At 49.0% G+C, this 14,278-nt stretch overlaps 1 protein-coding gene across 2 annotated transcripts in view; it reads right to left on the bottom strand.

Annotated features, from left to right (window-relative positions):
• Nucleotides 1–810: 810 nt before the first annotated feature.
• Nucleotides 811–14,278, bottom strand: part of PSTPIP1 (proline-serine-threonine phosphatase interacting protein 1) — a 50,698-nt gene continuing 37,230 nt past the window's right edge. For both annotated transcript variants that reach the window (XM_079991693.1, XM_079991694.1), the window contains exons 7-15: nucleotides 12,653–12,751; nucleotides 11,583–11,628; nucleotides 11,289–11,368; nucleotides 10,864–10,962; nucleotides 10,178–10,274; nucleotides 9,122–9,209; nucleotides 7,816–7,886; nucleotides 5,980–6,080; nucleotides 811–4,273 (exon numbers count right to left, since the gene is read on the bottom strand). In XM_079991693.1, the coding sequence (XP_079847819.1) occupies nucleotides 4,142–4,273; nucleotides 5,980–6,080; nucleotides 7,816–7,886; nucleotides 9,122–9,209; nucleotides 10,178–10,274; nucleotides 10,864–10,962; nucleotides 11,289–11,368; nucleotides 11,583–11,628; nucleotides 12,653–12,751 (813 nt within the window). In that variant the 3' untranslated portion in view covers nucleotides 811–4,141. The remainder of the gene's footprint in view (nucleotides 4,274–5,979; nucleotides 6,081–7,815; nucleotides 7,887–9,121; nucleotides 9,210–10,177; nucleotides 10,275–10,863; nucleotides 10,963–11,288; nucleotides 11,369–11,582; nucleotides 11,629–12,652; nucleotides 12,752–14,278) is intronic.

The following is a 14,278-nucleotide window of genomic DNA, read 5'->3' as shown; positions in this document are numbered from 1 at the left end:
GTGGGCTGTTCTGCTTTGTGCTCTGGTCCACACACACACACACACCCCGTGCTCCCCCCAGCCACATCCTCCACCAGCGTGTGGCCCCTGGACAGGATCCCCCGAGGGAACGCGGCTGTGGATAGACGGAAAGAAACTCCTCCTCTCTGATGTGTAGCCATAATTAAGCATTTGTAACAGACCGGTGGTGCTTTTTGGGGTGTTCGACACAACAGTCTATCTGGCTGCAGCAAACAGGCTGTGGTCTATCAATCCTTCACCTTTCCACATTTTTTCAGTCCAAATATTATGGTAGCATAAGTTTTCGTAGGCCAGAGTCTACTTCAGCCTGAAGTGTTACCTCCGATTGGCAGGTGCCTCTCTCTTTTTAGAGAGGTGTAGAGCATGGGGGTTGCTATTGCAAAGTGAGGCCCAGGAGCTACAGGCAAGTAAACACAGTCAACTGAAAGGGGCAGAAGATTGCAGCGGTAGTGAATAGGCAAAGCAAGAACTGTTCTAGTCCCTACCAGACTCCATTTAGCCCCAGAACGTATCAGGATGGTGTCTTCATAAGAATTCGAATTCTGCAGCTTCTTTCTGGAGTCCCACTTTTGATACTTGGCAGCGAAAGCATAGCAACTTCCAATTCTGTTACTGAATGTCCAACAAGACTGAAATGCTCCCACTATTTTGAGTGTTAACATTTTTAATGTCTGATTTGTGTCCGTTTATTCCCCTGCAACTGATTGTATATAAACAGCAGCAGGGTATTGCTGGCACACATTATCAGATTGGAAGATGTGAAGGGATTTTTGATAACGACTTAATTGCTTATTTTTTTTCCCAAAACACTTGGGGTTAATCTGTCCTCCCTGAGCCTGTAGCAATTGGTGGGTTTACACATTCAAATAAATAGATTAAGAAATACGCCCCAGCATCTGGAATGTGGAACTCCTAACAGCAATGAGTTTCAAGGAGAAGCCAGCTCTGAGCAAGTATAGATCAAAGGCAGTCCCTTTCTTGAGTGCCGCTTGGGTCCCACATTTTGCCCCCCCCCCGCCTCCTTGCTCAGCTTAGTATTGAATATCCTAAGCCTACAGTGGCCATTTAGTGTCACTTGCAGTGCCGAGATCTGAGGCACCTGCCATTTTCCATTCAGAGGCAACACTTTTCTCACACCTCCCAGCCCCATTGTCTGATCCCACTTCTGGCTGGGAGAAGGGTGAAAGATCACCACTTTCCCAAGCAGCTCCTCCACTGGCCTCTGTCTGCTCCCTGCAGCCAAACCCCCCCCTTCCTGAATGCCACTGGTTGAAGTCACCCTGAGCACAAGCCTTTTGTCATACAGCACCTCCCCTGTACACCATCCGTCAAATCAAATTACAAATCCTGACAAGGGAGCCAAATGAACCAGCTTTCCTCTGGGTCCAGCTGCAAAGAAACCATCACCAGACGCTTTTGTTTTGACTGAAGTAGGGATTAAGCTGCACCAGTGACAGGCCTTATTTTCCAAGCTCATCAGCTAATGAACACCCACGTTATTTCAAAGGAAATAAGCCTATTTTCATGTCCTTTTCTATTGAAAGAGCAGTAGTTGAGGTGCATGTATCTTAAAAGATTTATCCATAACTGCAAGTGAAGACAGTGACAAACTCACCCGAGGAAGAAGAAAATAGGAGAAAAATTGACTCTTAACATTTTAATAAGGTTTTCTATAATGCCTGCTAATGGAATTCTGCGGGAAGAGGAAGAAATGTAGTCATTGGAATTTCCTGCAAAACATATATACAAAAAGTGCTTCAGGTGTGATCTTCCACTATTGTGCAATGCCAGCAGTTATGAAGTGATCTGGACAAGGAATGTAGGGGAAGAACATCATTCAATACATGACCACTTGTCTAGCCCTGGGACTAGTGGGACTAGAGAGGGAGCTATGTTAGTCTGTTGCAGCAAAAGCAACAGCCTTGTGACATCTTGAAGATTAGCCACTTCATAAGATTATTATCATTCATTGAATTTATATACCGCCCTATACCCAGGGGTCTCAGGGCGGTTCACAGAATATGCCATGATAAACTTGTCTAGGCTTAAAGGTGCCCACAAAAGTGTGTTTTCTCTGGCCAGAGGGTTATGGTTTGAGCTGTGGGGCCTGCCACTCTTAAGGTGCAGCTCCACACGTTAATCTGAAGACGGCGTTAGGGAGAAGGAAGCCCCTGTTACTCCTAACATTTCTGTTCCTCTGATTTGAGCACTTGGCATTGTGCAGCTATCTTTGGATGGACAAGAGATAAATGTAGCTGAAAGACACATGATACATGGTTTGCATGAATTGGATGTGGTGTGGTAATTTAGCAATGGGAAATTAGTCAGCTATAGTAGTATTAGGTGGTCTTGGAACAGCAAAAAGTCTTGTCCAAACTCTCAGTCTGTAAAATGACAAGCTAAGAGAGCTTAACAGAAAATTACACCATTCTGCTCATTGCAATCTATTTTTTATTATTTTAAAACTTTTGGATATGCTGTTAAATGATATGTCTGCAATTAAATACTTTAGACTACATTTTTAAAAATATAACATCGTTAATGTTTTACTTGTAACATAACTTTCATCAGTGAAACACGGAAAATTCATTGACTTTTTTGTTTAAAACATATATTAAATTACTCTTAGTATTCACATCACTTGCCGTCTCACACAACCCTGTCAGGTTACAAGACCATTCTTGTCTCCTTCCTTTTTCATTTATTAAAGGCACCTGCTTCCTTTCTATACCTTTAGAGTCAACCCCAAAGCACAGGAGATGCTCTCCCGCCTCCCTCCCAAAGCAAGCAAACTGTGCCTCCAGAGCAAAGCTGGACTGAGTTCCCAGGTGACTTGTTTCTGAACTCTCTCCGTGTAGCTCCATGCAGTGCAACTGGGCGGCAAATAAATGCTGGCATAGTTTGGTGTGGATGACTCAGAAGGGGCTCAAAAAGGCCCTTGCTCAGTCTATCCAACGCGTGAGCAAATTTGTGGAGGGCATGAGACTTCAGGGTGCGCATACATAGTTGGCTTCCATTGGGAGATGAGTACGTCAGTAGCCTTAGGACACCTGCAGGAATCCGCAAGTTGAAAGAATTTACAGGATGGGTTTCTATCTAATGAAAGAAACGGTCTGGCGTGTCATTGCAAGAGGGGTCCCTGGAACAGGTCATGGGAGTATTTCTCAGGCCTTCCACTTGCTGCTTGCCACTTGTACAGTGGTACCTCGGCTTTCAAACATCTTCGTTGACTAAAATTTTGGTTTTCGAATGCCATAAACCGGGAAGTAGATGCTTCGGAAATTCAACATGCCACACGGCTTCCACTGAGTGCAAGATCCTGAGGCCTAGCTGTCAGCTGTTGAGTTTTTGGTTTTCAAATGTTTCAGAACTTGAACGGTCTTCCAGAATGGATTACATTCAAAAACCAAGGTACCACTGTATTCAAATTCTCAGCTGCTGGTACCCTAAACTCAAGCTGCGGCAGAAACCAGTGTTAGCACCCCAGTGGAACAACTGCAAGTGCATTTCATCCCCCTCCAAAGGAGCTTTTGATCCCAGGCAGCTGAGAATTTGAATGATTGCTGAGTGCAGCTCCAATGACAGCTCCCCCACCTTCATTTCCAGGGGGCAACTGCAGAGCCAGGAAGGGGCTGGTTTGATCTATGTGCTTTGGGTTCCGTCCGCTGGAGAGAAGAGGAACGACACCAGCACCAAGACATCCCTCCAGAGTGGCACTTGAAATGGCTGCGATGCAGCCCAGTTGGGCTACGTTGCAACAAAAGGGTCTTTTAGAGAGGTCCTCTGTGGGTTCCTTATAAGGCCATCATCTTAGAAATCATAAACCTGGGGTTGCTAACCTGCGCCGCCCCCAACTCCAATCACACCCAACCAGTGGTTGCAGTTCAGCAGCAGCAGGAAGACTGCAAGTTACCAAAGCCTGCTAAAATAGATAGGGGTGTATCTTGTAGCTGTGCTGTTTTGTTTTTAGCAGCATGGGACACTAGGCAGCAATCTGTTAAATTTAAGTGTAGACCCATAGCTCTTCATTTAATGACATTCACAAAGATTATTAAAAGGCATATCTGGAGGGGGGGGGTTGGAGAAGGGAAAATCCAAACACTCCAGGTTGCTCCTCTCATCAAAGTTTTTCCAGATAAGACCCAGGCACAAATCCTTGCTTTCCGTTCTTTTCTGCAGTCCACCAGCCATCATCGCCTACTTCGATGATGGAGATGACATCACCTGCTTGGATATCCAGTTCATCCTCATTCTAGAAAAAGAGAGCAAATGGAGGACTGAAGAGAGGTTTGCTCCAGCAGCAGCTGGAAGGTCCCAGGCTTCTCCATCACCATCCCAGCTAGAAGGCTAGGCCAGATCCCTTCTGCCTGACTCCCTTGTTGTTCAGGTGGAGACAGCATTTTGCTGCTGTTGGTCCATGCTTTCCCCACACCTATATAGATGGGAGTGGAGCTGCCCAGTCCCACCCAGGTGCTGCTACAGGTGCTCTGATGGGTGGGCAACCTTGCTCAGCCAGAGGCAAAAGTGGGTGGAGTAACAAGACTAAAGTTTTCCTTTGCACATTAGACAGGCTTCTGCACACACACACTCCAGACAAGCAAGGGAGGTTATCGGATATCAAGGACACATTCATGCCAGGCAAAAACATTCCAGGTTTGAAGCAGAGCTAGTGGCTGGGAAGTGGAGTGTTGCCTGGGAAGAGTTTGGAGGGCCAGGTAAAGAGACCTGGAGGGCCACAATCAGCCTGTGGCCTTGAAGTGCCCCCCCCCCCCGGCCCTGCATACCATAAAGGGCCAAGGAGCCCCTCCAGCCTCTTCCCCCTTTTTCAGAATGTTAATTTTAGTAACAAGCACAACCTTAAGCAAAATTAAGTGACTGACTGACCAATTAATTATAACTTAGTTGATAGATCAACACATTTCTTTAATCAGGTGATGGCCTTCCTTTTCGTTAATGTATGCTAAACTCTATAACCTGGTTACCGTGACCCAAATCAAATTGTGAACATACACAGCAGCCAAAGCTGCTCTGGGTACCAGGCGCCCAGACGGAGCTCATTGCTGACTAGTGACTTTGGCGCCCACAAAGCGTTTCCTTACCTGGAGCTCTAGCAGCTGATGGAGCTGCCATTCAACTTCCCAACATGAAGACCATCTGCAGCATTGTGGAGAACAGCAGCAGCAGCAGCAGCAGCAGGACCCAACAGCCCTGCTCCCAGCCACCCTGTGAGGCCAGGGGCTTGTCACTTTGCCCAGGAACCAGCTCTGATAGCAGTGGGGCTTTAGGAAATCCTACCCGCAGGCTCTTTGCCTTGGAGTGTGGAGTTAGGGATCTCGAGGTTCTTCTGCTGTGCTCCTGGGCTTCAGCTGATGTCTCCTGTCACTGATTTTTCTTCAAGGCCTACACTAGCTCCCAGTACGTTTCCGAGCACAATTCAAAGTGTTGGTGCTGACCTTGAAAGCCCTAAACGCCCTTGGTTCAGTATACCTGAAGGAGCGTCTCCACCCCCAACATTCTGCCCGGACGCTGAGGTCCAGCTCTGAGGGCCTTCTGGCGGTTCCCTCCTGTGAGAAGTGAGGTTACAGGAAACCAGGCAGAGGGCCTTCTTGGTAGTGGCACCCGCCCTGTGGAACACCTCCTGGAGTTTGTGTTCAGATTGATATTGATTTTGTTTAAGCAGATTCTATGCCAGGGGTCCCCAAACTAAGGGAAGGATAATGCCCGAGGGACTCATTTATCCGGCCCACTTCTGGGTTGGAGGAGCACCGGAAATAATGCTTGCGCATGCGCACAAGCTATTTTCGGTGCTCCTCCAACCCGGAAGTGCGCCGGAAATAGCGTGGTCCCCCACCCTCCAGCCCTCTGGCCCGTAGCGCGATCAGCGCTGGAGACACTGTCCCGAGGTGCAGTAAGTTTGCTGACCCCTGCTCTATGCACCTGGGGGGATTTGATGCTTACCTGGGCTGTGTAATCATAGAGGACTCTGTAGTCCTCAGATGTAGAAAACTCTTCTTCTTGGGCTACATGAATTGCTGCATAAACACCATCTGCTTTCTCAGCTGTGGGAACAAAGGGGTTAACTGCTTGGAGAGGTGAAGGATCCTGTGCAAGTGCTCAGAAAGGGAGAGAATGTACTGAGGCATCCCAAGGTGGCAGCTCAGCAGGTGCAATTGAACCCGTCTGTCTAGATTTAGCCTTAGTAACCACATTAATTCCATGATGCATTCATAGCACAAAGAAAATATTTTGGCCTCAGCAATTGTTTTCAAGTACCAGTGCTGTTTTGAAACCTCAAAGAATGGGATCATTTTTTAAAAGGGATTTTATTGTTTATTATGAGTATTTATTAACCACCAGCTCATTAAAAGACTACCATGGCAGTGTACAATAAAATCATTAAAATATCATAAAATTATACAGAACAAACTAGCAACACCAAATCAGATTAATTCTCTGGGGTGGATAACTATTAGAGATCATTGATTTCTATCCTCCTAAAAGGCAACAAACACTATACAAAAAGTGTAAAACAAAAGCAATTGCATCTCACAGCTACTTTTTTCACAGTCGCCAATAACTGTATTTCAGCCATCAAAAGTCTGTGTGAACAGAAGTGTTTTAAAATTCCTCCAGACATGGGTGAGAGAGACGCACATCCGCAGGGAGGGCTTTCCATCAATATCAATATTTGCACCAGCTGATATTGGGGGAGGTGCTCTTTGGTCTCAGAGCATGGAGGGCTTCAAGGATGCCTGAGCGGCAGCAACTGGGAAGGGAAGGCCCTAAGTGTGGCAGCACCTCATCTTTGGAACTCCCTGCCTATTGAAATCAAGCAGGCGCCTTCACTGGACTCATTCATTTTGGCACCGGATAAAAATATTATTGCTTAGACAAGGCCACACATGCTTAGAAAGCTGAGGTAATCTTAATATGCATGTTAACTTTGAGGGGTTTCTTTTACATTCAAGTGGTGTATGAATCTTATGAACTAACTAAATACACAGTTTATCGTCGTCGTCATCATCACACTGCACTGAGCAGCAGCAGGAGGAGGCAGGCAGGCAGCTTTGCACAACGCCTCTTCTGTGCCAAACCCAAACTCAGGTAATCTTTGTTTCTCCGGGCTCCTTCTGCCTGCTCCTGCTTCTCCCAGGGCTGGCATGACCTGAGGTTCCACTTCCTTTGCAAGACACAGTCCTGGCTGCACCCTGTGAACCAGGCCTCCCCATGTGGCCCACAAGCATGTTTTGGCCAAGTCATGCCCACCGTCCCACCAGGGGGACCCAAGGGCCTTTGCAGGCACAGTTGCAAAGGGGCGCCAGGTTTTGCCAGGGGCAATAATCAGCTGGTTTCCAGGGACTGCATAGCTCTGTGCACAAAGCGCCCAAGCCCCAGCCACCAGCTGATGATGGGGGCCTGCGCAGAGCTCTGTGAGGTGCTTTTGCTGATGGCCTTGATTGCTCGGGCAAAAACAGATCGCCTGGCGCCACTGTTCCTCTCCCTCTCCCCTGCCACCCCCCCCCCATCTTACACAGAGGCAAGCAGAGCCTGACGGGAGGCGAACAGCAGCCCCTCCCTTCCCCTGCTGGGCCCCCCTTTCTCCATCAAGTGTTCTTGGGGGAATGGGAAAAAACACCCATCTGTTGCAAGCTTTGAGTCCCTTTAAACAGATTAACACAGCAATGCCCAAAAGAGTGAAGGGGGTGGATTTGTGTTTAACCCTGAGAAGGTGCCAATGGCCCTTTTAAAATGTGGGCTCGCTTCCTAAAAAGAACATCAGTTGAACAAACATACCAGCTGGTGGAGCTGTGGGAACAATACTGTCGGAGGTGTTTCGATTGTTTCCATGGAGCAATCCAGAGAATCTGTGGAGCCATAAGAACCCAGGATGAGCTTCAGAGCAAGAGGCATTGTCAGCCCCCTCCTTTCTTGTTGATCATGGCTCCTGCGCTCATGGCCAGCGCTGAGGGTCACCCTCAGTGGGCCCCTGCCAGCGCCCAGACCCCATCAGGGCCCCCACAGAGGACTTCCATAGCCGCCTGGCATGCCCCCCTCTTAGGACCGTGAGAGGAGCCCTGCTAGATCAGACCCAAGGCCTGCCTGCTTCACCAGGTGCCTCTGGGAAGCAGGACAAAAGGGCAACAGGCCTCTCCTGCTGCAACCGCTGTGCAGGGGTAGACTGCCCCTGAACATGGTGGCTCCATGTTGCTGTCCTGGTTAGTATCAATGGGCAGCCCCATCCTCCATGAAATACATCAATGCTTCTTGAAGCCAGAATGCAGTGCTTGAAGGGGCAATGAATCCCACAGGCTAACTCTTGCCCCCGCCTCACCCTTGCTGCCTGGACACCTGACCTCCCCAAGTGTGCAAGCAGTGGCAAAAGTCAGTCCCCTTGCCCTTTCCTGCTGGGTGGATTGGGCCCAGAGTCGGAAGGAAAGCCCATGGCCAGCCATCAAGGTGGCACAGTGTCATCGCTCAGGCCTGGAGAGACAGTTCATGCGACACCCGAGATCACTGGTTCAAGAGGGTTGTGTCCATTGGTATTTCAGAGGAACCGAGCTGCAACTTTCCCTGCAGCCAGGGGGGATGCTGATCCCTCTGGTCTCACGTCTGTTTTGAGGTTATTTATTACATATATGGCAACGCAGTCGCGTGGGTGGCAAACTCCTTCCCAACTCCTTCCCTTTCTTATTTATTTAATAAAATTTATAGACTCTTTGATTGCAGAAGGACCTCAAGGTGATTTACAAAAGAAATATGATTTTATTTGGCAGCTTCTCTGTCTCTCAAATTGCTGTGTTTTCGTACCCAATTTTAATAATATAATAATCATATCTGTTTTATTCCCTCCTGACTTTTTATTTTTCTTTTGACTTTAACAAAAGCTCTGTGTGTCGATTATTTTGTTATTCAATTTTATTTTATTTTTTAAAGATAGCAGAGATGTCCTAACTCACAGAGGGGAGCCTGGTGACTGCATATTCCCCAAAACACTCCCCCAAAAAACACACACATGGCTCTGCACCTGTGCAGAGAAAGCTTCCCCAAAGTCTCTTGGGAGAGTCCCCCATATTCAAGTTGCCCAATGGGCCTGTGTTACCTCTTCATCATCCCACATGTCGGGACGGGGCTGCTGCAGGTTTTAGCCGTCAGGACTCGGTCGTAGTAGTTTTCGTAGCCAATGGCAGCTGCATTGGAGAAGGGGTGGAAGGCATGGGAAAAACCAGCTCAGCATAGTTGTACCAACCCCCCCCCCCCACTACCGCATGGTCATTCTCTCCTCTGAAGCTCACATTTAAAACCTTTCACAATATTTAAGAATGGCACGTTTCTAATGGTCTGGCAGGGGAATGCTACTGGTGATGGCTTGGGAGTGGAATGGGAAGCAAAAGATCTTCAAGACATTCCCCTTTGAAGAGGGCAGGAGGGGGGTCGGGGGGGGGGGCTCGGAAAAGCCCCAAGGGCCAGATAGGAAGTTCCCCATTCCTGCTGCACCAGAATGTGGAATCCAAACAAAACACATTCAAATTCCACAAAAAGGGATCTCAGCTAAGTATGTGAACTTCCTGGCAGTGTGGGCCATTCAAGAGTGGAACAGGCTACTTAGGAAAGATGGTGGACTCTCCTTTCTTAGAAGCTCATAAGCAGTGTTAGAAATTCAGATCTATAAGCTCGGTGTCAAATGGCTCCTTAAACCAAGGTTACAGTTGCCAAAACAGAATGCCTAGTTGCCACCCCCACCCCCCAGAATACAACTTTTTGGTTTCTGAAATTCATTCCGATCGTGTGGATAAAATATAATGGATATAATTTTACAGGTTGTGGTACTGGTGTGTGAAAGCAGTCTAGATCCAAGGACGCCAGGGAGGCCCCGGGCATCTTCATTTGGTCGCAAGGGGATGAGAGCCAGGTGCAACAGGTGCCTGGTGAATTTTGAACGCTGCTTATAAACAGAGGCTGGATGGTCACCACCTACAAGCAATGCTGCTGCTGCAGAAAGTCTCCTGCAGCAGCAGCAGCAGCAGTCGGGAGCTGGACTAGCTGCCTGGGAAGGGCCTTCCAGTCGCCCTTATTCCCACCCCTCCTTTCTGGAGTTCAGAGGTGACAATCAGACAACCAAAAACGCTAAATAAAAAAGTTCCCTCAGCTGGGTTACCTGGTGGCTCCATCCCAGTCATCTTATTCTCAACGAAGTGATTCATATCCGAGTCTATGTTGCAGTTCTCCAGGCTCACGCGGACCTCTTCATACAGCTGGGAGAGCAAGAAAGGGAAGACATGGGTTGGCTCCTGATCAGCACATTTTATGAACCAAAAACATTTGCTTCTTTTGACACCAGTCATCTTAGTTCCTTCCTTGAAAATGGGTTTTTCTGAGGCTAAGATTCTAAGACTGTGGACAGAGCCTGTTGCAGCCTTAATTCTGATGAGGATACTGAGCGATGCTTCATAAATAAATAGGAGTTAAGTTGCGGTTGAAAGTGTTGCGCTCTTCCTCAATGCTCTGGGCCATTTTGTTGTTTATTGTTCCCTCGGAATCCCTTGGATCTCTTCTGAGTTTCTGGGATTCCCTTCCACTTTAGCCTCAGTTTTATTTATTTCCTTTCTATCCCACCTTCTTCCCTCCCAGGAGCTCAAGGTGGTGGTCGATAGCCCTCCTCCCCCACCACGGGATCCTCACAGCAACAACCCAGGAAGGCGGGTCAAGCTGAGAGCTGGCCCCAGTGGAGAGCTTCCAGGGGGGAGCTTCATGGCAAAGGGGGGCAGGATTCCAACCCTGGCCTCCCAGGTCCTAGGCTGGCATTCTAACCACTACACCACCGCTGGCGTGCATTTCCCTTACCTCATCGTCCTTCACGCACTGCATGGAGAGCTGGTTGCAATGGACCCACAGGGAATTCCGGAGAATGGTGATTCGGTCGCATTCCTGGAGCTGGAAGGCCTGTATCCATGAAGGACAAAGGGGGGTTCCGTTGGCTCCATGGTGTTCTGCGTCAGGGCCGCCGTCCAAAGGTGGCAGCTTGGGCATTTGGCAAGGGGCCACACTCAGGAGGGGAGCCACAGCTAGGGGCCCCCAGGACCTGCTGCAGCAAGGTGGTGCAGACTCACGGAAGGGCTTTGCAAAACCTGGACCTGACCCCATTCCAACATGGCATGCAGAAGTCCCACATGTCAACACGGAGAATGCATAGGCATCAGTGGACCACGAAAGCTGCGGCTCATATTGAGCCGTGGATACAAAGTGCTTTCCAAATGCAAACCTCTTACCTCGCAAGTGCTGATATGCTCCTGCTCCCAGGCAGTCCGGGCCTGATCCAGTAATTCTATGTTCTGCTTGTACACTCTTTCTGCAGCAGCAGAAAAACAAATGAGAGGTGTTCACCAATGAGGTACAAGTCTCTCTTTGTGTAGCCCCATCCCATGATTAGGAATCCTCCAGGACAAAATACCCAGGCCTTAAAAGAACAGGAAGACCCTCCTGGATGGCTGGGTTGCCAAGACCTGTGCCTGCCCCAGCAGTGTGGGGCACATGTGACCGACCGTAGGTTTTCTGGACAGTACCTGCTTCATTTGCTGCCTCTTTGCACTGCCTTGCTTTGGTCTGACTCTGAAATATAAAAAGAGAAGACTGTCATGGCTCTGCAGAAGAAAGAGAAGGGATGCTAATTATTGTAAATACTGGATACCCCTGTCAACACAAGAAGAGCCAAAATGGCCTCTCTAGTCCTGTTCTCACAATGTCCAACCAAATACCTAGACGGAAGCAGGACTCAAGCACAAGAGCAATCCGCTCTCCACCTGCGGTTTCCAGAAACTAGGATTCAGAAGCATCGCTGCCTCCAACTGTGGAGCCAGAGCAGAGCCCCCCCCCCCCCGGCTCCCAGGCACTGACTCCTCCATCGAGGTTGCTGGACATCCCTGCCCATTTGGCCAAGGCTGGCCCAGGAATTCCTCTGCAGCTGGCATTTCTCCCTTCACATCCCAAATAATCCAAATCCTGCCATTTTTTAATTTCTAGGGTTTGGAGGCTTCCCCCCAAATCTATAACAATATACAACATATACAGAGTACATATATCAGAGTTACAGCTCAAATCACCTCCAAACCCCACCCAGCTACCCTCAGTAGTTACCAAAATTCTTCCCATTAGCACAATATACAACACTATCAAAAGCCAGCCCATACAAGGAATAAATATACCATCTTTAACATACAAGCCAACTGACTAAAATAGCCAACCCAATCTGCACTGAACAGGAACAGACTTATTATTCTTTTTGTGTTAGAGAATTCAATAAAAGGGTACCAGATAAATACAAATGGGTCATTTTCCTGTTGACCACGCACACAAGTTTCTAACAAAGCAATCCTTGGGAACTGTGAATTTTGAAGGATAGCTGTGTTTCAGTTTGCATTAAAATACAGACCAACCCAAATTTCTCCTCCACCTCTAGCTAAGGGAGAAATGACACCCTAGTTTTCCCACTGTGTAGGAATATTTCATCAGCTGAGTCAAATGGGACAACCCAGGAACCACGGAACTAGGGAGACCACCACAGCGAAAAGCAGGCATTTGCTGGAGGCCCAACGCCCTGCTGCTCCCTTGAAAGACCACTGAGATTCTAGGATACCTTTTCTGTTTGCTTTGGGTTGCCCACGGCACTTATCCTCTCCAAGGTCTGTTCAGCCTCATCGGTGTCTTTGCACTTCTGCTCATAAGACTTCTTTGACTGCAGGCAAAGATATAAATACCGTCGATGTGTTGTGAACCACCTTGAGATCAATGGGTATAGGGCAGTATAAATTTAATAAATAAAATGAATAAAAAATAAGTAAATGAGATTGGGTGGGACGTGGGTGGCGCTGTGGGTAAAACCTCAGTGCCTAGGACTTGCCGATCGCATGGTCGGCGGTTCGAATCCCCGCGGCGGGGTGCGCTCCCGCTGCTCGGTCCCAGCGCCTGCCAACCTAGCAGTTCGAAAGCACCCCCGGGTGCAAGTAGATAAATAGGGACCGCTTTCTAGCGGGAAGGTAAACGGCGTTTCCGTGTGCTGCGCTGGTGCCGGCTCGCCAGAGCAGCTTCGTCACGCTGGCCACGTGCCCTGGAAGTGTCTCTGGACAGCGCTGGCCCCCGAGCTCTTAAGTGAGATGGGCGCACAACCCTCGAGTCGGACACGACTGGCCCGTACGGGCAGGGGTACCTTTACCTTTACCTTTAAATGAGATTGGAGGAGAGGGAGGGAGGGAGGGAGGGAGGGAGGGAGCTAGCTGGCGGCACGACAGCAGGGAATCCCCATAAGCTGAAGGCCCTTCTTAGCATAGTGTCCTAGGCTAGTCCTACTCGGAATGGACTCACTGACGAACTTGGGCTTATTAATTCCTAGGGACATTAAAATGCATTGCATTTAAAGCCTGTATTGCGGGGGTTGGACTAGATGACCCTTGGGAATCCCTATGAATGTAGGAGTCACTGTGATACCGCTTTAGAGTCATGGCTTCCCCAGTGGCGGAGCACATGCCCGCGCTGCCCAGGGCGGGTGCACTCCTGAGGGGGGTGGGGCACAAAGGGTGCCCTCCCAGGCACGGGGTAGCCGCTGGGGTGCGCCCAGCGGCCGGGGGCGGAGCAAGTTGCCAATGGCAGACATTCGGTGCACCGCCTGCCCGTGACTGCCAAATGTCACCCCCCTTAGTGAAAACACCCGGGGGGATCCGCCCCCGCCACACACCCCTTCCTGTGCCCCCCGGCTTCCCCCGAAAGGATTATGAGAAGTGTAGTTTGTTAAGAGAGCTAAGAGTTGTAGGGAGACCCCTAGTGCCCTCACAGAGCTATCATTCACAGTGCAGTCTAACAGTCAATCCCTCTTCAGACCACTGAACAAACTACAGCTCCCAGAATTCTTTGCAAGGAGCTAGACCTCCTTAAAGGGGTATAATAGTGCTTTGAATGCATAGGGTGAATGTGGCCCAAGTGCTACTCAGAGAAGAACCTAAGTTAGTCCTGTCTATTAACTTCAATGGGTCTACTCTGAGTAGCATCCTAAAAATCTACGCACCTCAATGGATCATACCAAGGTCAAAGGTGGATTCTGGACAGGGTGGCCGGTGTCTCCGCAGCTATAATGCGGTGCAATGAGCAGAATGGAAGGAGGGAGGCAGGGCTGCCAAATTTTGGGCTCACTCAGGGCACCACTGGAATTTTAAAGTCTGCCACTGCCAAGGGCCTCTTTCCCATGGTGGCCAACCAAGTGCCTCTGGGA

Source organism: Podarcis cretensis (assembly GCF_951804945.1).
Source record: "Podarcis cretensis genome assembly, chromosome: 9".
Classification (NCBI taxonomy): Eukaryota; Metazoa; Chordata; class Lepidosauria; order Squamata; family Lacertidae; genus Podarcis; species Podarcis cretensis.
Note: the sequence above shows the minus strand (reverse complement) of the source record. Positions and strands in the feature narration are given on the sequence as shown.